At 45.0% G+C, this 22,601-nt stretch overlaps 2 protein-coding genes across 3 annotated transcripts in view; one reads left to right on the top strand and one right to left on the bottom strand.

Moving 5' to 3' along the window:
* CABP1 (calcium binding protein 1) overlaps positions 1-13,564 on the bottom strand; it is a 74,275-nt gene extending 60,711 nt beyond the window's left edge. Inside the window, exon 1 of the mRNA XM_081892482.1 lies at positions 13,090-13,564. The gene's annotated coding sequence lies outside the window, so the exon portion shown is untranslated. The remainder of the gene's footprint in view (positions 1-13,089) is intronic.
* Positions 13,565-15,208: 1,644 nt separating this feature from the next.
* POP5 (POP5 homolog, ribonuclease P/MRP subunit) lies at positions 15,209-21,780 on the top strand. Of its 2 annotated transcripts, none has more exons than XM_081892600.1 (5): positions 15,209-15,365; positions 16,522-16,664; positions 17,603-17,752; positions 20,772-20,855; positions 21,539-21,780. In XM_081892600.1, exons 1-5 carry the CDS (start codon positions 15,346-15,348, stop codon positions 21,640-21,642), a joined length of 501 nt encoding a protein of 166 aa, XP_081748726.1. In that variant the 5' UTR covers positions 15,209-15,345; the 3' UTR covers positions 21,643-21,780. The 2 variants fall into 2 exon arrangements, with proteins under 2 accessions (XP_081748726.1, XP_081748725.1); XM_081892599.1 differs by having other exon boundaries at positions 21,536-21,780.
* The last annotated feature ends 821 nt before the right edge of the window (positions 21,781-22,601 follow it).

The raw sequence follows: 22,601 nt of genomic DNA, 5'->3' as shown, positions 1-22,601 counted from the left end.
TGTATAGCTCCCACCAGACCAGTGTTATTTCTACTCCAGCATGACCATGCTGGTGGGAGCATTAGGCTGTATACAGACTCACATTTACGCTGCATCTAGTGAACTCCCACCATTGTTTTGGGAAATGGTATAGGCACCACATTAGCAACAATATAAATCCATCTTGACATTTCTTATGGAATACTGTGTTTTGATGCATTTTCCCAGCAAACGAGCAGCAAAGAACAGCCTAGCTGTGGTTTAAGTCAGTAAAGTGTACATAGCTGCTGTCCACCAACATGTGGAGGTCACCCTGGTGGCTAGCCCTGCTCTATAGCCTAATTGGCACAAGTCTGTCTGCACCACCACCATGCAGGCTCCTTCCTACCGGCCTCCCTGCTGGGAATTTTGATGTGCCCTTTGTTGTATTATCCAAGCATCGCATGCAAATTCAGCCATGGTGGCATTTAGCTTAATCCTTCATCTGCTTCTTCTCTGTCCCTCCCTGGACAGCATTTTCTTTCATCTTAGCTGTGCAGGGACTTGAATTGAGGTTCCTTTTTTTTAATAAAAAAAGCAAGGGGGGAAAAGCAAGTGCACAGCTTATATAATGTCCCTTCCTTATTGCTTATTAATGGTTTTGGGAAACAAATCTGCTTTGCATTGTGGGAATTATGCAAAAGCAAGGCTGAAAGGCACTCTTGCCGTTACTTATGCAGGAACCTTAATGCGCCAGGAAGAGGAGAAGGATTAGTGTGTCCTGAGAGGCGCAGAAGCTTCTGACAGGGCAGCCTTACATCCTTGAGCTGACTAGAAGACATGACAGACAAGGTGTCCCATTTTGGGGTAATTAGGCACAAGTGCTTTTCTGGAGACCAAAGGCTCAAGGCAAAATTACTTCAGCTACTTAAAAAGTTTGATAATCCTCTCCCCCCCCCCCCCCGATGAAAAAGCGTGAAGAGGTTGATTGCTATTAAGAAGAGAAGCTTATGAGTCATAGGAAAGAGCACATCAGACTGGATTTGGGAAGTAATGGTGTTATAACATCATCAGCCAGGGGAAAGAGTGCAAGTTGTTATTAGATATCCAGAGCAATGCTTATTCCAACATTTACATCTGGGCCTGGGGTGGGGAACCTTAGCCCCATGGACCTAATGTGCCCCTCCAGGCCTTTCTATCTGACCCTTGACGTCTCTCCAAGCAACACTTCTCACTGGCCCTGCTCTGGCATTCTCGAGTGCTTTTGTCATTGGAGTGCATCCTTGAACTCTGATATGCCTCCTGCTTGTCTGGATGGAAAATGGAGAGATGAGGGTGGGAGGTATAGAAAACTGACTTTATTGGGAACATATCAGGGGCGCGGGTGGCCAGGGATAAGGGTGGCGCTGTGGTCTAAAGCACTGAGCCTCTTGGGCTTGCCAATCAGAAGGGCAGCGGTTCGAATCCCCGTGACTGGGTGAACTCCCGTTGCTCTGTCCCAGCTCCTGCCAACTTAGCAGTTCAAAAGCACGCCAAAAGGTGCAAGTAGATAAATAGGTACTGCTCTGGTGGGACCGCTCCAGCAGGAAGGTAAACAGTGTTTCCATGCGCTGCTCTGGTTTCAGTTTTCCATTGCGCCAGAAGCAGCTTAGTTATGCTGGCCACATGACCTGGAAAAACTGTCTGTGGACAAGCGCCAGCTCCCTTGGCCTGTAAAGTGAGATGAGCACCGCAACCCAGAGTCGACTGCTACTTGACTTAACTGTCAGGGGTCCTTTACTTTTTCCTATTTGTACAGAAGGTAATAATCACATCCCTTACCCCTCCCACTTTTGCTTCTGGTCACACCTATCTCTGGCATGCGACCCCTGCAAGGCTGCTCATAAGAGAGATTCCCTGCCTCTGCTTGATATTCACTTTTATCTTTACCTTTACCTTATTTACTTGTAAAATGGCCAACTTTACCAAGTGGGGGGAATGGAGAGAGCACCAGGATGCTGCAAGGACTCTGGTGTGACTCCCTTTGCTCTTCTCTGCAACCCATCTAGATGGAGGCCATACCCTGCCCCACATCAGAGGCAGGAGGGCAATAGCATCCCAGAAATGATACAGTGTGCTATGGGAGCAGTCTATGTTGTCTTGGGCTGATGGGAATTATAGTTAGGGGTAGGCGAAATTGTCATTTTCACTCCAATTTCTCATTTTCAAGTTTAGTTTTCAACATTTCTACATCAGTTTGCAATTATTATTTTTTAAAAGTCTTCACAATGATTCAACAGCATTTTAGTGCAAGTTTCTCCTAATACACACATTTTTGTGTATGCTATTTTCACCAATACATTTTTTATTTTTATTCTTATCACCCACCATTCACCCGAAGGTCCCAAGGCAGGCTGCAACATTAAAACACAATATTAAAAACAATTTAAAGCAACTTACATGCCCTTTCTTATAAGTCTACAACCTATATGCTCTCTCTCTTGCACACTTCCTCTCTGATATACACATTTTTGTATACATTAATCGAATCACAGAATCAAGGAATTGTAGAGCTGGAAGAATCCAAAGGGCCATCTAGTCGAGTCCCCTGCAATGCAGGGATCACCGCAGGAATTGCAGGTGTAGGAATTTGGTTGGAGAACTGCCTCTCAAAATTCGGAGAAATGTGGATTTAAGTGTAAATTTGATCGAGTCACATCTAAATGTGAATTGAGCCAAGGTGTTCTCCCCATCCTTAGTTCTGGTCTAAAACCTCTGAAAGGCACTGGGTTTGGGAGTGCTGGGACATACAACTGATTTAAGGTGAACAAAGAAAATGATTCTTTGGCTTCTCTAATGCCAGAATGACATCTCTAGTTATCACCACATGATGGGCAGAGGGGAAAATACAGCAGGAAAGGGGGTTGTTTTGCGACGGATGGAAGGTAAACCCAGACAGTACAGATAGTGTCGGAAGCAGAAGACAGAACTTGTGCTTCAGGCAACCTAGGAGATGTTGGAGAACGCAGGGCCCAAATCATCTCCCATTAAAATAGCCGGGTTCATTCCAAGAAGGAACACAGTGCTCGCTTCTAGGGCATCCCCATTGGTTGGGTATCAGGAGTTCATGCGATATAACATCAACTGCTTGGATGCAGAGCCAGCTATTCTAGAGGGTGCCATCCAAGGGGCAGCAGGTCGGCACCTCCAGTCCAGTGCCTGATTTAAGTACTAGAGTGATGAACTACATCCAGCTCAAGGGGCCCAGCAGCCTTAGCGTGTGACCTGCCGGTAGCAAGCACAAATCATCCTTGATGCCATTGCAAGCTCCCATCCCTCTAGGGCTGCTGGTGGAGTCCATCAACCGAAGGCTACAAGATAGATTTGGGATTTTAAAAAATAAAATATATATTTCTTTGTCCGATGCCATTGCTTTTTCCTGGATGAAGAGCTGACTTAGAAAAAGTGACAGCTCTTTCCAGCTCCTTTGACTCAAGTGCAAACATGTCTTGAAAGAGCTGAGAATATTAAACATATTTTTTAAAGCAAACCTCCCACCCCCCCCCCCCAAAGTGGATTGGGTGCCTCTGAGGCTCAATGTCTTCTTTGGCCTAATTTTAGAGGATGCTCCTTCAATACATTTCCTCCCTCTGAACCAGATTCCCAATGGGTTCTAATGTGCAAATCCTGAACTGCCAAATCGACTCAGAGGCAGAATGAAAAGGTGGGTGGGTGGGTGGGTGGGTGGGTTCCCCCCCTTTCACCCAATACTTGTTAGCTGCATCCCCTTTGCAGTCTAACCCCCCCCCCCCAAAAAAAAACCCTCTAGTTTGTTGGTGGTATGTAATGGCTGGGATTTGATTGAGGCTCGAAGAGACAGATGGCTAGGTCTTTGTCGAGGTTGCTCAAACACACATTTTAGATTTGTGCACCCTGGCTTGTCAGTGATTGGCATCTTTTGGGCACTAAGCTGACACCAGCACAAGCTGAGGGCCCTCTGGCTACCAATCAGAGCCTCAGCCCAGTATGGAGCCAATCCGCGGCTACTGTGCTTCATCTCTCCAAAGGTTACTTCTGCCCTGCTGGAAGCCCATGTTGGGAGGAATGGATTAGATAAGGTCATGCCAGGCTGCCTGTCTTCCTGCCATATCCCTCTGAGCTGTGTGAATAATAGATTTATGGACCAATGGCTTTGAGAAGGATAGGAAAGGGCCGTAGCTCATTAGTAGAGCATCCGTCTTGTGTGCAGAAGGTCCCAGGTTCAATCCCCAAGGGCACCTCCAGGTAGGGCTGGGAATGGCTCCTCTCTGAAACTCTGAAGAGTCTCTGCCAGTCAGTGTAGGCAGTACTGAGCTAGGTGGACCAATGGTTTGACTCAGTCTATGGCACCTTTCTGTCTCAAAGGAACTTTCTATGGAACTTTTTAGTTTTCACTTTTAAATTATAGCAATTGTTTCTAAATTTCCACCTGCACATATAAATGTACACATGCCATTTCTTTTGTGCAAATACGTTCCTCTTTTTTTGCACAAAGCATGACTGAGTCCCAGCTAGGCCAGGCCAGCTGCTGCATGCAAGTGACTCAACTAAACATCAACCATGCTAAGAACACAGAACAGGACCCAAGTGGAATTTCGTCCTGTGACCTCAGGCTCTGAATGCTACCCATGTGACTGAAAGCATTGGAGAGTTCAGTTACATCTGTGGACCTTTTTAAGCAGATGGGATGACGGGCTTATCGTGTGTGTGCCCCCACCCACCCACCGGTCCACTGAGCAGAAGGAACAGATGCTCTTTCAGAAGGGGAATCCAGAGGGCTGGGATGTTCGTGCGTGCGTGTGTGTGTGCGTGTACAAAATGGCTTTGAAAAATGCAGATTTTTGAATTATCTAATTAGCACCTGGCTTGTAAGGCTAGAGGTTGAATAAGAACTCTAGAAAAAGGCTTTTATCTTTAGCGACAAGGGTCAGAGATGGGGTTTGTTTGAGGCCATGGGTCTGAGACAAAGCAAGTGTGTGGGGTGACAGGGCCGCAGGGGCTCACATGGAATCCTTCTTAGTCCATTAGGCTCCAGGACAATGTGCCCAAATGCGGATGTTCATTTCTGTTTCAGTGACCTTGGAGAATGAGGAAAGGGGGTGGTGGGGAGGATGACAAAAAAGCTTCAGGCAACAGCAGACGGAGGCTTCAAATGGCTGTTTTAATTTTAGCCAGATTGTTTTGTGTGTTCAGTCGAGGTTATTTTAGGATGAAAAAATATGCTTTTGGTGGAACAGCCATGCAGAAAGGATGTTGGTTGCCTTCCCATAATCACAAAGACTTATGTAAACGCCAGCAACAACAACAGCCAATTTGACCACACTTTGGCTGACCAGGTGATGGTATCATGTGCAGGTGTTGCCAGAAGGATGCTCCTCCGTTTGTATTCTTGTAGACCCTCTGGGCATGTTTGCACTGCCTTCCTCCCAGGGGCATGCCTTATGCACCTAGCAGATTTTGTCCCAATCTCATTCTCCCAACAGCGTCCTCAACCAAATAACTGCGGTACTGTTGGCATTTGCTAAAAGGGCCACAGGCTTTGTGAAAACATGGAACAAAGTGTGGATGTTATGATTTGTGATATATGCTGCATGAAAAGGTCACATCTAGCAGTGCTAACAGGAGCACTGAGAAAATCCCCGCAGGGCAGAATATAGATGGTCGCAGACAGAAAGAAAGGCTTTCAAAGGGTCCCAGGAGAGTACCGGTAGTTACAACACTCTGCTCCGTGGATAAGACTCGGTCTTAATCTGGCTGAAGGAGAACTGTTCTGAGATGGTCTTGCTTCCCTTATGAATTTCTACAGAGAGCTTTTTCTCTCCCTAGAACCTAATGGGGTCATCCAATGAATCTGAATGTTGGAAGATTCCAGATGAACAAAAGAAAGCTCTATGATTCTATTACACGGCACATAGCTAAAACTGTGGGCTTCACTCCCATAAGATGAAGCAATGTCCACCAACTTGGAGGGCTTGAAAATAAATTGGGCCGAGGGAATTGCTGGACTAGATGGGTCCCCTTTGGCCCGATTCAGCAGCTAGGTTTCCCTTCTGTTCTATGAAGGCCAACTGAAGTACAACCGACTCAGGATGGTCTCTCCAGACATTTTTTACCCCTTCCTTAGTACTTTTTTCACCTGTTTTTCCAGAAAGAATTGAAGACATTTTTGTTCCAATAAGCTTTTCCAGTTTTATGCTTTATTTTTTCTTTTTGGGGTCTTTGCTTTGGTTTTTATTAGCTTTTAAAATCCTTAGTTGTCTTTTTCTATTGTTTTAAACCCGTTTTTAATTGTTTTCATTGTATGAGTGTAAATTCCCTTGAGACTTGTAGGAAGGGAGATTCATATGTTTAATACAACAGACTGCTGCCATTTACTGGGAGTCTGGTAGAAATGACAATAATCTGTGCATTATTTGTGATGCAGCCTCAATCGCTCCCTTCCACTCCAGTTAAAGCAAATCCTGTGCAAGGCAAGGCGACTGATTGTGACGGATGGTAAGAGGGCACCTGAACAGTTGTGTAGAAGAAGGAATTTGGGCAGGTGCAATGTGTCATGCAGGGCTGAGAAAAGTTTCTTCATAGAATGCTTAATTAACTGATGGAACTCACCACCACAAGAGGATGAAGGCTTTCAGGGGGAAAGTATTAAACGTATTTGTTTAGGAGGGAAATGCGATGAAAACAGCTGCATCTTTAACAGTCTGAGGAAGAGTAATAGCTTAGTAGAAAAGTAGCTGCTTTGCATACAGAAGGTCCCAGGTTTAATACTCAGCAGCATCTCCAAGTAGGGCCAGGGAATATTCCCTGCCTGAAATGCTGGAAAGCTGCTGCCAGTCCACGTGGACAATACTGAGCTAGATAGACCAAGGGTCTGACTCAGTACAAGACAACTTCCTGTATTTTGAGGACTTAAGTTTCATTTCAAGATTGCCACTTGCTTGGACAGTGTAGGAACTATCACAGATCCATCCTGTGTGTGAATTGGGAATCTGTCACCCTGGCATATATTGCCTCAATCCCTTTTTCTTCCATCTTGTGAGATGTGTTCCTAACTAGCCTACTTGTTGGCAGCAGATCTGCTTTCCTGCTTCACCACCTGCTAGGTGGGAGCTACGTGCCAGTTCCTCTTTCCCTCCCCCTCCCCATTTTTTCTGCTCTTATCCCAGGAGTTAAGTGGTGTTAAGTACTTTGGGAGGCCTGAGATGTTTGGCATTCTGCCTCTGCCTGTGCCTCACTGAGTGGTGGTGATGACTGAACACTTCACAGGAAAGTAAGCAAAATCCCTTCTCAGTTGACCACCTCCCCACTCCTTTCCAGGTTTTAGGGAATTAAGGTGGATGGGAGTTCTCCACGGGAGCTAAGAATTGTATATTTTAGAAAATTCATGGCAATGTATATACACCACTTGATAGGGAGAAAAAACCCTCAAAGTGGTTTACAAAAAAACCAACACATTAAAATTCTCAGTAGACAACATTTTAAAATGGGTATTGATAAATATTCAAGAGATTATTGAAATCAACAGTAAGCAAAAATAGATTAACACACATTTCAGCATTCTGCATATCTGGATAGGGGTGTCTTTGCAAATATGTTTTGGACAGGGGTGCCTATGCAAATATATTTTAAATAGGTGCTGAAAAGAAAACAGAGAAGGTGCCTGCCTGATGTCAAGACACAGGGAGTCTCAAAGGCTGGGTGCTGCCACAATAAAATATTTTTTACTTACAAGTCCAGAAGAAGAGTTATGTGGCACCTGCAACTCTGTGCCAGGTCACAAAGGGACGCCCTTTGTGTCTCAAGCAGGAATTGCCCAGGTATACTTATGGTACAAAGGCTCTTTTCTATACCCTTTTGTCTTCTCTTTGTAGAAGTTTCCAAACCCAGACTTTTTGTAGTAAGGAACTTTTTGCAGCATGGTCAAGGATTCTGGGAGTTGTAGTCCAGCAGAAACGGGAGTGGGTCCAAGTCCCTCGCCCGCTCTGAAGAATGACTGCTGAAGCAAACCGCTGGCTGATGGAGCTGCATTTTGAACATGCACACAGAGAAGGAACCAACTTCAGCGTCGCCTGTTTCCATCTCACCTGGCTCACGGACCTCCCAGGGCCAAACCAGAATGGTATGTTAGTCACATCATTAGCCCACTCATGATGGGGTTTCTAAATAAACAGTAGTCACACTATTAGGGGTTGGGAGAAAAGTGGATTAAGAGTGCATATGCATAATAAATGTAAAATACATCCCCCAGGAACTGTCGTTTACCCCCTCGCAGAACTGCAATTCCCATTACCCTGAACGATTCTGAGGATTCTTTGAGGTAAGTGCTTGTTAGTTGAAGAAGTCTGATAAACAACAACCTTAATTACTTGTTATCTAATGCCGCAAGCTTCCTTTTTCTACATCATATTGGCATCTATCCAACTCTTACTGTCATGGGCAATAATTGTCTCGCTATAAATCATATAATGGTAGCTACAGTGGTATCTTGGGGGAAATGAAGGAAGAAGGATTTCTCTCTCTCTCTCTCACTGAAGATTCCATTGCTTTGGCTTCTGTGTCTCTCCTAATCAGGCTCTTGGGCTGAAAATAGATTCCTTTTGCTGCGCACAGAGCCCAGCTCACCGCCACGCACTGTGCACACGTCCTATCAGATTACAGGGGAGACCGCACTCACGCGGCCCGCTTTGCTGGAGACCCAGCTGCGCCTTTGTTCAATGGGGAAGGGGAATTAGGGGGCCTGGGTGGCAGCAACCTGAGCCCATACAGTTAGAGGACAGAAGGTGTCACTAGGGGGTGTTCCTGGAGCCCTTTCCAAGGAGTGCCCACTAGGGCTTTGTGTAAGCAGCCCAGGTGACCTATGGTTAGGGAGTAGGAAGGATGCCTCTAGGATCAAGGGCAGGCTCTGGAAAGTGGCTGCCTATCAGGGTAGACAATACAGAGGCTAAATGGACCAAAAGTCACAATTCAGCATAAGGCAGCTTTTTACGTTTCCACATTTCTGTCTAAGTCACCACACAGAGAAGTTTTTCCAGACCCCCAAATGTTGTGATGTTAGGATCACAGGAATCTGCCTAGTTATTGAATCAAACCAGTAGCCCATCCAGCTCAGTATTGTCCACACTGGCTGGCAGGAATGGCTCTCCAGATTCAGGCAGGGAACATTGTACTGATAGTGCAATGAAAAGATGTACAGGCTGCTCAATTTAAAGAGGGATATGCATCAGAAATAATAAATGCCAGGAAAATCAGAGAAGCTTATAAAGACCATACAAGGCAACAGTCCCAAAACAAACCCTTTATATGAGAGGGTGGAATCGGGTTTTCGGGTTGCAGTGTGGGAGGGAATGGATAACTAGGGCTGTATACAGACTATGCCTTTAAAGCACATTCAAAGCACATACTTTCCTTCCAAGAATTCTAGACACTGCAGTTTGTTAAGGGTTGCTGCTGGGAATTGTAACTCTGTGAGCGGTAAACTACAGTGCCCATAATTCTTCAAGGGAAAGAATGTGATTCAAATGTGCTTTAAAAGGATGGTATGTACACAGCCATGCATTTCCTTCTTGTAAGGCTAGTGACCCCAGGCAGGCTAACCATGTGTCTCTTGGACATGTTTTTGCCCTGTTCACATCTAAATAGGGATGTAGGATCTACTCTAGGTGTCACCAACCAGTGGATGATCACATAGCAAATTCTGAAAAAGTCCTACAGCTGTCAGTCACAAAATGGTTGCCATAAGGGTGTGGTTTAACACTAAAGGGCTGTCCTATCTGAATGAAAGAAAAGGAAGGACACCAAAAGGTGGTACCTACATCAATTTCTATCCACTTTCTCTAGGCCATGCATGGTTTTATAAACTTCTGTCATGTTGTAATGAAATGGGGATGGGGAGAGCCATGTGTCACCTTGAGCTCCTTGCAGGAAAGGTGAGGTAACAGGAGAAGCAGCAGCAATAACAATAAAAAAATAAGGTGCTACTGGAAGGAATTTTTTTGTTTTGAATAAAAAAATACAAATAATAAAAAAAAAACCCCGCCCCAAAATAAAACATCCAGTGCTGGCACAGAGTTAGCTTTTGAGGTGGCTTTCAGGTATGATTCTATGATGCATGCTGATTTAACCATAGTGGTGCAAGGCTATGAATAGTTCAGGCAGTCAGGCTTGAGTGCAACAACGTTCTCCCCCTCCTGTGGTTTTCTGGTATTCTGAAGCACACTGCCTCCAACAGTGGAGGTGGTACATGGCCATCAGGGTTGGTGGCCACTGAAGAGGAGTAGCAAATAGTCCTTTGTGCATTTTACAGGGAATGTATACAGAGACTTTTTGCGGGAACCATAGAGAGGCATGGGTGGGGACTTTAGTGCCCCTGGGCACTGTGTTGGCAATATCAGTCTGCTAAGGGAGTGTGCAGCAGAGAAGAGTGAAACCTGCCACCTCGTCATCTGATCTCCCTGTTCTGTGATGCTTGAAGCAATTTTCTGGAAAGAGAAGTAAACAGAATTGAATTGGGGTATATTTGTGACATATTTGTGCAGGGGGAGCAGGGGTGAAATTTGGGTTGTCTGTCACAGGCACATCCACCCCATCACTAGGCAGGCAGTGTGGGCAGGGAGGTGGATAAATGTTCCATAGAGTCCTTTGTGAACTCATCAAGAGCATTTATGCAAGCCCAGCTGGACTGCAACAGCAGAGGAGTCGAGTGGGGGTGAAAACCAAGGGGATATAATTTTGTGGCTGTCTGCCGCTTCCTGCTTCAAGCCCAGGCAGGCCAAGGTTTGAAGTGCAAATGAGGCAGATGGGAGCAGAAAGGGAACATTTGAAGCTACAGGATGCCACTCTCATCCCATTCCTATAATGTCCAATTTTCTCAAGGATGCCGTAAACATCTTGCACAACATCATGAGGGGGCCACCAGAGCACCCAGCAGGCAAACCAGCAGGGGCTCAGAGTGGAAATATCCCCCACCCCCTGCTGCCACCACACACATACTCAGCTTTACTGGGGATAAAATGTTAATTTTTTTAATGATTTGAATAAATTCAGGCTGGCTGTGGTTTGCAACAAGGAAGAATTCTTGCACCTACTGCTGTGTTGGTGGCCTTCATTTATATACATAAGGCAGAGCATTTCAAACTGAAAAGCCCCAGAGGACTGTGGAGGAATACAAGAAGGAAAAACGAGTCGTTAACTAGGGAGATGCAATTGCACTTAATGAACAGCAAGAGGGTTCTTATTTATTTATATAACATGTTTGCCCTCCTCAGTCTGCCTGACAATAAGAAACTAAATAGCATCAAACCAATTTAAACCTTATGTTAATAAATACTATAGAGCAACACTGAAAAGAGCAACCCACCCTTTTTTGCCTGCAGTACTGTATTTTGGATTTGTGACCTGGCCTGCATTGAAAAGAGCAATAGTCCTCACCCTTTTGAGACCAAGGAGCCACCCTTTAGCCTAAGCATGCATTCAAGGAACCGATTATTCATTTTCCAATATATGTTTTTGTTATGTACTGAGTTGAATAGGATCCAAACTGCAGCAGTCTGATTGGTCCTAGAACAATAGGATCCAAAATGCAGCAGTCTGATTGGTTCTAGAACAATAGGATTCAGAATGCAGCAGTCTGATTGGTCCTAGAACAATGCAGCAGTATGATTGGTCGGCAGGAGTCACCCAATCCAGCTCCAGATAGAAGTGAATCCACAACCTGATTGGCCTACAGGAGAAGTCCGGAATTAGCCAATCACATGCAGCCCATTGTGTAAATAATGTACTGTATATAAAGCAGATACTTTGAGAGGACTTCCATTCCTCCTCACCACTATGAGCTGAATAAAGAGCATGAAATTACTTTGCGATTTCAGTTTTCAAAGCAGAAGCATTGCTAATCTTTGGTTAGGCCCACCCACCATCTGAAGACCAATGAATTAGAGCAGTGGTTCCCAATCCCTTTTAAGCCATCATTCTCTTGGTTCCATAAACTCATCCCCAGTGCCCCATACCCTATAAAACATCATTCATATTAACACTTTATACAACCCACTAAGGAAGAAAATAACACAATACAATTCAAAGCTGTAACAATTAATTTCACATTTATATAAAAGTCAGCTAAAACTATTTAGTTGAATCAATCCAACAAAACTTATGAACTTGATCCAATGATATCAGGTTTTCAAAGCCTGTTAATCATTTACACCTCCAGCATCCCACTGCTGCCCCCTTGGCTCTTAGCGCCACCCTAGATAATCCCACAGCCTCCCAGAAGTTGGTACCACCCACCATGGGAAGCACTGGATTAGAGGGAGATGCATTATTTGAAGTAATAGGTTAGCCTTCCTCAATTTGCAGTCCATGAAATGTTTTGGACTACAATTCCCATCAGCCCCAGCCAGCAGAGCCATGCTAGAGTAGACATTAATCCCTGCTGCATGAGATCAATTTGGAGAGCATGGGAGAATCAGAATTGGTATTTAATAGGTTATCACCACCTATGCTACAGCATATGAATTTACAGATGATACAGGGGTTCCTAACTGCAAATGTGTCTGCTGTTACATGTATGTACAATGAATGCAAGATAAATTTTGCCACCCTGCGCTGAGTTTTAACTTCCAGTGACCTGGAGAAGCAGGATGAAAGATGAAGAACAGTGACCTGAGAATCTGCATTTGGAAATTATTGAAAAGGCACCCCCAAAACAAAGTAGTTCCGGGGGCAAAGCAGGAATCAAAAGACTCCTTTTGATCCACCAGAGTCCAGTTTGTCAGGTGCATGAGGTGGGATCCTCAAATGGTAAGTTTATGGATGTAGAGGGGAAAAATAGCCAAGCATTAAGACCATAAAAAGAGCCCAGTGGCTGATTCAGGCCAAAGCAGACTGATCTAGCCCAGCATCCTCTCAGTGGCAGAATAGCTGCCCTAAAGGGAAGCCCATAAGCAGGACATGGGTGCTGCAGAACTCTCCCCATGTGATACCCAGTGACTTGACATTCCAGCACCATTTTCCGCTCCCTTCCTTCTCACCAAAGCCAGGGAGACCTTTCCAGCATGACACTATTGTGTGGAGCAGAGGCAAAAAGTGAGTGAAGCAATATGTGAGCTCTCTTACCTCCTTCTTTGGTCCACAGCTTCAGTGATCACTGTTGCAATCAAAGTGTTATGTACTGAAGTTCTCACCCTGGGCCAGCAGGGGGATACTGTAGATAGTTTTCACTCAGGTCCAATATGCAAATAAGGGATTGAAAGTGACGATCAGTGATTGGATAGTTTCAGAAAGTTGTTACAGTTACATTGTACTGGAGCTCTATATAAGCAGGCTGGCTGAACTCTTCAGTTCACGTCTGTTCTGGCCTGTGAATAAACAAAAGCTGTTTGAAGAATCGCTGTGTCGTCTGATATGTTCACCCACAACTTAACACAAAGCTCCCTTCAAAAGAACAAGACATTAATTGGACATTATCTGCAGTTCTTTGAACAATAGAAAAGCACCATGTTGAATATCTACACGTACATGTCTCTATGTATATGTGTATGTTTCACATGACGTTGACCTGCCGGATTGCCTTACCCCCAGCGCTTTTTTTCTAAAAAAATGTTTAGGGGTATGCTGATTTTGACTCAATAAAATCATTTTATAGTTCAAATTGGGGGGGGCGGGATACAGTAAATGGACAAAAGTACAAAGATTCACAAAATGTTTAGAGGTATGCGTACCTCTGCATCCCGCCAGAAAAAAACACTGCTTACCCCCATATATGACTGCTTTGGTCTGAGGAACTGGTGCTGTTAAAGGCACCGCGTAATTAATACCGTCTGCATTTGTAATAAATCAATATTTCAGTTTAGCAGCTTCCATACTTTGGAGCTGCCTCCCAAAATCATGTACGGACATTCACTGTACTCTTTTCCATGCCTGCTAAAGACATTTATGTTTTGTTGTTGTTTAGTCAATTAGTCGTGTCTGACTCTTCGTGACCCCCTGGACCAGAGCACGCCAGACACACCTGTCTTCCACTGCCTCCCGCAGTTTAGTCAAACATGCTGGTAGCTTCGAGGACACTGTCCAGACATCTCATCCTCTGTCGTCCCCTTCTTCTTGTGCCCTCCATCTTTCCCAACATCAGGGTCTTTTCCAGGGAGTCTTCTCTTCTCATGAGGTGGCCAAAGTATTGGAGCCTCAGCTTCAGGATCTGTCCTTCCAGTGAGCACTCAGGGCTGATTTCCTTCAGAATGGAGAGGTTTGATCTTCTTGCAGTCCATGGGACTCTCAAGAGTCTCCTCCAGCACCAGAATTCAAAAGCATCAATTCTTCGGCGATCAGCCTTCTTTATGGTCCATTTATGTTTACACAAAACCTTTCCAGACATGTTGTCATGTTTTCATGTGGTTTTTAGTTTACTGTCGATTTTAACTTTTTCTTTTTTGTTTTGTTTACAATAGTTATTTTAGTCCCAGTGTTAGCTTATTATTTATTTTAATTATTCGTTGAAGGCTTGACATAGTTGTTTTTAAACTATTTTAAAATGTTTTTTGTTAACTGCTATGAGGTAGTTGTTGTTTTTAAAAAAGAAGTGGTATATGGAATTCTGCTAAATTGAAATATATATATATATTTGTGAAACGCTATACTAGTGGTCTGTCTTCTTCCCCTCCACCCTTATTTTTTAAAAGGTAAAATTCTGATTATTTTATGTGACCCATTCACGAGTACTGTATTTCATGAGGTGAGAAACAAGAAACGGCTTTGCCCACCTCAGCGCTCTGCACTTTAGGCGGGAAAAAGCCTAGCAAAGCGCTCGCACGCCACCAAGCGGCGAAAAAGTTAACAAACTCCTCCGTGGCTCCTTCCCTCTCGGAGGGAACCAATCTCATTTAAACTTGAAAAAAGGCGGGCGAAAGAGGGAGTGCATGAGCGCTGATTGGTCGGCTGACAGCTGAACTCCGAGGGAGGGAACTTTGAAAAGTAATGACGGTTAGTACGCTAATAGTGGGGGGGAGGAGGCGTGTCCAATGGGAATGTGATTTTTTTCCTTCCCTATTAAGCCCGCCTCTTCTGAACTATTATTGGCTGATATGAACAGAAGCTCCCCTTGTATCGGGCGGTTGATACAGAGTTTAACTGCTGAGAGAAACCAACGAAGAAGCTCCCGGATTCGCCTAACGATATTGTCGCTCTTCCTTTTCCTATATCTGTGGTGTTAAGGGCTTCCGCCATAGAGATTACAAGGGCTAGAGCGAAGCCACCTAGGAAGCCCATACATAGCCAATAGGTGCTCTCAACTGGTGCCGGAAGTTTGGGCCTTTTGCCACTCTATGACCGCACTGTCGCCGGAAGTCCAACAATAGCTGGGTTTTCGCTGTAGAGATGGTGAGGTTTAAGAACAGGTGAGGCTCTTTCCTTTTAAAAAAACCTCTTATCGCTTTTCTGAGGGGGCTAATGGTCGATTCACTTCTGTGGTTAGCTACTCCCTGCCTTGCCTGCTTTATTAGTTAGTTGAAGCCTGCTTTCAAAAAAATTTCTTCGCCTAAAAAGGCTCCCAAAGTGGTTTACAAATGTCAATAATAATAATAATAATTAATTTATATTCCGCCCTCCCCAGCCGAAGCCGGGCTCAGAGCGGCTAACAACAGTAAAATGATACAACATTCTAAAATCATTTCATTATAAAGTCAGATCAGATTAATGGCAACCATTGGGCTAGAGTTCAGTGAAGAATTGCCAAAGGAGGGGGTCAGGCTGTGCCTTGGCCAAAGGCCTGGTGGAACAGCTCTGTCTTGCAGGCCCTGCGGAAAGATGTCAAGTCCTGCAGGGCCCTAGTCTCTTGTGACAGAGCGTTCCACCAGATCGGGACCACAGCCGAAAAAGCCCTGGCTCTGGTTGAGGCCAGCCTAACATTTCTGTGGCCCGGGACCTCCAGGATGTTTTTGTTTGAAGACCGTAAGGTCCTCCGTGGGACATACCAGGAGAGGCGATCCCATAATAAACATTACAGGCACGGAGGGGAATGGGGAGGGGGAGGAGGGAAAACAAGCTCAGTCACATTTTCGTGGTTACAGAATTCCAGCAATGACCAGCTGGAATGAAATGATTTCGAGGAGAAGGATCCCCCAAGGTTGCTGGTGTTTTAGCAGAACTACAGTGGTGCCTCGGGTTACAGACGCTTCAGGTTACAGACGCTTCAGGTTACAGACTCCACTAACCCAGAAATATTACCTCGGGTTAAGAACTTTGCTTCACGATGAGAACAGAAATCGTGCTCCAGCGGTGCGGCAGCAGCAGGAGGCCCCATTAGCTAAAATGGTGCTTCAGATTAAGAACAGACCTCTGGAACAAATTAAGTACTTAACCCGAGGTACCACTGTAATTGAGAGGCCCTTAATCCCCATCTCTTCCTCTCCTGTAAGCCTGACTGGAATGGCTACTGCAGGTGATAGTTGGGAGAGGAGCCTGACAGAGTGAATGTTTCATGGGCCCTTCGTAGCTCAGCCACCTCATCACCTTTTGCTCTGCCGTAATGCCCATTTCTCTCTGTCTCTGCAGATACTTCGTTTGCGAGATCATCTCCGAGGACCCGCATTGTCTGCAGCTTATTGAGGAGCGCACTGTGCACAACGCAGTGAAAAATGCTGTTGCACGAATTCACGGAGACTTTGGACTAGCCTGCTGCTCCATCGCTTTTTCAGGTCTGGCTTCTGGAGCTTTCTTTGCAGCCCAATGTGCCAACCTCCCCTCTTTAAGGAAATCTGTGCAGTTTGGGTTCCTCTACAATCTCCCTTTAGCTCTCTGTCTGTCCTGTGCTTTGGAAAATATGCAAATTTTTATTCTAAAATGAGAACTATTGACCATTCTAGTAACTTCAGACCTGCTAGCACACCAGCCGCATATTATGGTCCCCCAAATACCTGGCAATTCTGCAGTCACAGGAAGGCTGCAGATTCAGGATATATTTAGCGTGTTGGGACCCAGTTTATGCATACCTGGTGTCAGAGGTGTGTTGGTATCTTAAGTGCTAACTTGGCTCCATTATTTTGTATAGCAGTCTTAAGATGCAAATTGCAAAAAATCAGAGGGCACTTTGTACAAAATCTGTATAGGGAGGGCCTGATAACAGTTGTAATTTGTCAGGCATGGATGAGGCAGAATATCCCTGAGCAGAAACTACTCTGAAGTTGAACAGGCTACTACACAAGTTGAAAATATCAGTTGCACTTCAACAGCACACTTGCTCTTGAGATTTAAGTTTGGTGAACATTGAAAACAAATTCCTATGAGACAATCAAAAAGCAGTTTTTCCTATGACTTCATTCTTTGCAGGTACCAAAAGTTAGGTGTTTGAGGTTTATTTTATTCTCACAAGCTGGGTTGTTGGGCTGCTTAAAGATATTGGGTGGCTTTAGACCGGTCACTGAGTTTCATGTCTGAGACTGGGATTTAAATATGATTAGTCACTGCACAGATAGGCTGCTTCCATATCTTTGCCATCGTATTTCCGAACTTGCTGCTAAAAGCAGCTAAGGAAACATGGGTTTCTTTTTGGGGTGGGGGTACAATTACATTTTGCTCCTGCCCTGTTGAAAGCCTGTGCTGAACTTTGAAGGGTCTCTTCTCTGTGTTGTTCCAGTAAAGTACCTCAACGCTTACACAGGAGTTGTTCTGTTGTGTTGCCGGAAGGACTTTTATCGGCTACTTGGTTCATCTCTTCCCTTCATCAGTCACTTGGAGAACAAGAATCAGTGTTATCCCTGTTCTTTTAACACACTATATGTTGGAGGTGAGCTCAGTTCTTTAGGATTCTTATTTTTCAGCAGTTTAATTTGCTCAGTGGTCTCCTCTTGTGTGCTGAAGTCTCTTAAATGGGGATGCCTAGTGTAATGGCTTTAAGGGTTGCTTGTGCATAAGTTACCGCCTCTCCGGGCTAGTCTGCCTGGTTAAGCCATTTCCCTCTGGACAGCCCTCCACTCCGTGGCTGTTCAGTCGCTGGCAGAATCCGTCAGTGGGCGTTTCTTGAACCTCTTCCAGCAAAGAAGCTCTTTGACGCCAAGTCGCCGCCTACTTTCCCTGCGCGAAAGTCTTCTGTGCAGGGTGGGCGTAGGCAGCGGAGGACTTGTGCTCTCCTCGCTGGTCTCCTGCGAAGAGTCCTGGAGCCTCCTCTCTGCTTCCCCCATCGGCCCCCCTCTATCCCTGGTGTAGCGCTGATTATCTTCCCCAGTCGGTGACCTGCCTCTCTCCTTGCTTGGCCCCTCTCCAGCATCGCTGCTGAGTCTCGCCTCCTCTGCTGGCTGTGATGGCAGTTCCCTGACACCTAGACTTTTTATTTTTGTGGCAATTATTTGCTGAAAGTGAACAATGTCAGGGTCATTCAGCCTTACCTAATATTGAATATACTGGGCACCAACAATATCACAAATGTAATGATGCCAGAAGATGTTTGTTCAAAGCAGCTTATAATAACTAAATATAAAAAAATATTTTTGGGTCATTCCAAAGCAGGTGATTCAATTTTTTTACTTTGTGCCTCAAATTTTCTTAATATTTTCTACACATGTTGAATGATCAAAACTGAGTTTAAATTTAAAATTATATTTTTTAAACTCATCCCATTTATTGAGTTACGAGGGTTTTAGATTTCAAAAAATTGACAATTTTGGCCTTGTCAGGCTACACAAAAACCTTAAAAGCTCAGCCCAGAATTGAGATACTTCAAAACTAAAAATACTGATCTCTTCAGAACTTTATGGGCCTTAGTATATGTCACATGATGGGCTTACTTGAAAAAATTAAGTTAAATTTTAAAAAATGATTTTAAAAAATACAATTAAAATTTCCCCCAAAAATGTATTGATTATTTAATATTTCTAAGAGCTACCTGCAAAATTTCATATTGGGATCTAAATGGGATCACAGTACCAAAAAATATTTTGTACGTATATGCCTGCCTTATTGGGTTCTATTTAGGATAAATTGGTCTTATTGGAGTAAAATATAACAGAAAGGCTTCAAACTATAGTATCAGTTACTTCAGGCATTTCCTTAGAAAGTTATTCACTTAACAGGTATCTGAAAAGCTAGTCAAGCTTTTCTTTTTAAAATGTGTTCCAAAGTAGAGTGATAGAATTAACGCTTCGAAAGAATTCTTGTTTGTGATGGCCACCAACCTAAATGACTTTTTAAAAAGGGGATTGGACAAAGTCATGGGGGAGGGGGCTATGCTCTGTCTCCAAAGTCGAAGGCAACAGTGCTTCTGAATACTGTTTGCTGGTTTCCTACAGGCATCTCTGTGGCTGCTTTGAGATCAGGAAGCTGGACTAGATGGGCCATTGGCCTGATTCATTAGGGCTCTTACGTTCTTACCCATTAGTTCACTCCTCTTCTGGGTTTCCTGCTAGAGTAGAGGTTGTCAACCTTTTGGAGTCAATGGTTCCCTTGACCAATTGCATTATTTCTGCAGCACCCCTGTGGGGCTCAGGAGCCTAGCTATGTCACCCCTTGCCTGCAGAGCTGGCAGCCTCTCACCCTTTTTCACCCTTGTGGTGTTCCGTCCTCCAGGTAGCCCCTGTTGCCGCCCCTGGACTCTGAACTCCAAACCCTGCTGCCCACTGCCCCACAAGGGCCTGGGAAGAGGATGCCTCCAGCCTTAGTGGCCCAATGAAGACTGGCCAAAGGTGAAGGTGAGGCCAGCACCTTACCTTGAAAGGCAGCAGTGGCAGCTGCTGGGCCTGCATGGGCACTTCAGCACCAGGCACTCAGCTCCCAGGCAGGCCTTGCACACAGCAAGCACAAAAAAGGCCAGTGCAACACCTGCCTGCCTGGCCTCCCACTTGTCTGTCCATTCGCAACAGCAAGGGCTAGTGGACTGGCTGGTCAGTCTCCCTTGTCTGCTTGGTTGCTTATTCTGAGGCCACCTCAGCTCCTGGCAACCAGCACCTCCTGGCCACCGCAGAGGCACCATTTGGGGAGCTTGTAGCCAGGGCTGCTGCAACTAACAGCCATGTAAGCCTTTGGGAGGCAGAGACATGAGACGGCATCAGAAGAGGGAGGGAAGGAAAGAGGCATCCCTGACTATCCTTCAAGGCACCCCAGGGTGCCATGGCACACTAGTTAAAATCCACTGCGCTAGAGGATTTCAAGAGGATTACTGTAGGATAGGCGTTTCCAAAGTCCGTTTCAGGGGCCTAATCCAGCCCACCGGTCGGTTTAATCTGGCCCCTGTGGCAGTTTATTTCCTGGGGTAAAATCCTTAAAAAAAACCTCAACAACTTCAATCCTAAAAAAACCCTCAATAACTTTAGTTAGCCCTTTGGTCGGCACTCTTTGAAATAATAATAATAATAATAATAATAATAATAATAATAATAATAATAATAATAATAATAAATTTATTAATTTATTATTTATACCCTGCCCATCTGGCTGGGTTTCCCCAGCCACTCTGGGTGGCTTCCAATCCAGTGTTAAAAACAATACAGCATTAAATATTAAAAACTTCCCTAAGCAGGGCTGCCTTCAGATGTCTTTTAAAGATAAGATAGCTGCTTATTTCACATCTGAAGGGAGGGCGTTCCACAGGGCGGGTGCCACTACCAAGAAGGCCCTGTCTGGTTCCCTGTAACCTCACTTCTCACAATGAGGGAACCTTCAGAAGGCCCTCGGCACTGGATCTCAGGGCTGAACAGTGGGGGTGGAGACGCTCCTTCAGGTATACAGTTTGGACACCACTGCTGTAGCATGTAAGCACAGTTGCCTTTGCTTCTGGCGTTGTTGATGCATATGCTCTCCTTTTGCTCCATCAGCTACAATACGGAGGTGTCAGAAATTCCTAATCCAGTACAACAAGGACCAGCTGCTCCTGCTGCTACGCAATTGCTCCAATGAAGGTAACAAACTGTGGGATCCACTGAGTTTCCATTGATCTGGTTGTGGTGGGTAGCATGCTGCCGCCACGTGAGTATTTACCTAGTGAAGGGCTGCCTGTTAATAGTTTTGTGGGAGCATGAAATAACAGCAGCAGGGTTGTGGGCCAAGCCACAGCTGTAAAGGGACATCTAGAAGCCTTACAGTGCACTCCAGATTATTTCTCAGACAGGTGGGGCATTCAGCACCAATTGCAACCCTTGCCAGAACTGGCTGCATTTGGGAGCTCAAGTGCAAGTCTTGCTTTTGGCAGGGACTTTTGTAGCCTGCTGCTTCGAATTGAAGAAACGCCTGCAAATGAAGAATCGGCAGCCTACACAGTGTGCCCTTAATTCTCCTTTTGAATATGATACCTGGTGGCTGATAGCGCAGGGAGACTAGCCATTTTTCTCAAAAGTGACCCATGTAGGGTGAGGCCATAACCAGTTCTCCACCCATACCTACTGGATAGGGTAGCAGTGCAGATTGCTTCCAGGCAATCTCTGTTTTTTAAAAAAAGTTTCTAGCCTTTACAGCTGGTAGGCTGCCCAGAATCCTTTGCAACAGTAGAAGAGGGCTAACGCAAAGGTAGAAAAGCACCACCCTAGCCTGCCTTGTGTATCACAATGTCTTTTGAGTTTAACTTTTCTTTTTTTTTACACAGCAGACAGACAAGCCATCCAGAAGTCGATGCAGAGCTGTGCACTTGTCGGAGAGCAGCAGTTTCAGAGTCACGATGAAGACAGCGATGTTAGCACAGAGATGGCCTGAACAAAGCAGCAGTCTGGGGACTCTTGTGGGACAAGGCCATTTATATGAGGGATTCTTGCTGGCAAGGATCAATATTTCTCTCCCCCAGTTCCTTTTACAGCAGTTAATGTATATGGTAATAAAATAGATAAAAGCAAATAGTTATGTCCATGTACTGTCACCTAGTTTGCAGCCTGTTCATAGTGAAGGCTTGTGGATAGCTGTGTCAAAATAGGATGCTACTGCTAGTATCCACAGAACTATACATCTGCAACTGTCTCCCTGCTGAGCTTAATACTTTCTTGGGAGAGCAGCCCACCTGTTGCTTGCAAGCAGAGTGCGTTTTAAGTTTGATAACCCCCTCTATCACAAGCTAGCTGAAACAGAGCAGTCAGACATTCCATTTTCATCCAGTTCTTCCTCTAAAGCAGTCTTTCCCAACCTGGTGCCCCAGAGAGGTTTTGGACTCCCATCAGCCAGCAGTTGTAGTCCAACATTTCTCAGGCTGGGGAAGGCTGCTCTAAATCCTTGAAGGCCACATTTGTGGAGGGCTACACATGCCCCCCCGGTGAATCTTGGCACATACCCCTTGGCACTGGGAAGAGCTAATTGACTGCATGGTTTGATGGGTAGAGATGGGTATTGGCACTGAGAAGGATGAGGCACAATTTGCCAAACAACCGAGAATAATGCAACTGCAATGGGGAGGAAGAGGCATCATGTGAAGTGTGTTCCCTGCCACCTTCTAAAAATATGTTTGGTGGTAACAGCTTGGCCTTCTCCAGTGAAACAATTGCTGAGTCAATAGAACCTGCAGTCAAGCGGGAAGGAAAATATCCTCTGCTTTGTTGTTTTTAGTCTGGGCCAGGCTTTGTGCTAATGTGGTGCCCCTTCCATGATTTGGAGGAGAGTGCTATTGATTGCTACTGGCCATGATAGATGCTATATGCTCTGACTTCACAGCTAGAGGCAACAATGCT

The sequence above is a fragment of the Podarcis melisellensis genome (assembly GCF_964234715.1).
Source record: "Podarcis melisellensis genome assembly, chromosome: 16".
NCBI lineage: Eukaryota > Metazoa > Chordata > Lepidosauria > Squamata > Lacertidae > Podarcis > Podarcis melisellensis.
Note: the sequence above shows the minus strand (reverse complement) of the source record. Positions and strands in the feature narration are given on the sequence as shown.

What these genes read in the sequence shown, in the direction of transcription:
- POP5 (XM_081892599.1), top strand. Translation starts at nt 15,346, where the DNA reads ATGGTGAGGTTTAAGAACAG. An exon ending in CTGCTCCATCGCTTTTTCAG is followed by an intron (nt 16,665 to 17,602) that starts GTCTGGCTTCTG and finishes GTGTTGTTCCAG; the next exon opens with TAAAGTACCTCAACGCTTAC. An exon ending in TAACACACTATATGTTGGAG is followed by an intron (nt 17,753 to 20,771) that starts GTGAGCTCAGTT and finishes TTGCTCCATCAG; the next exon opens with CTACAATACGGAGGTGTCAG.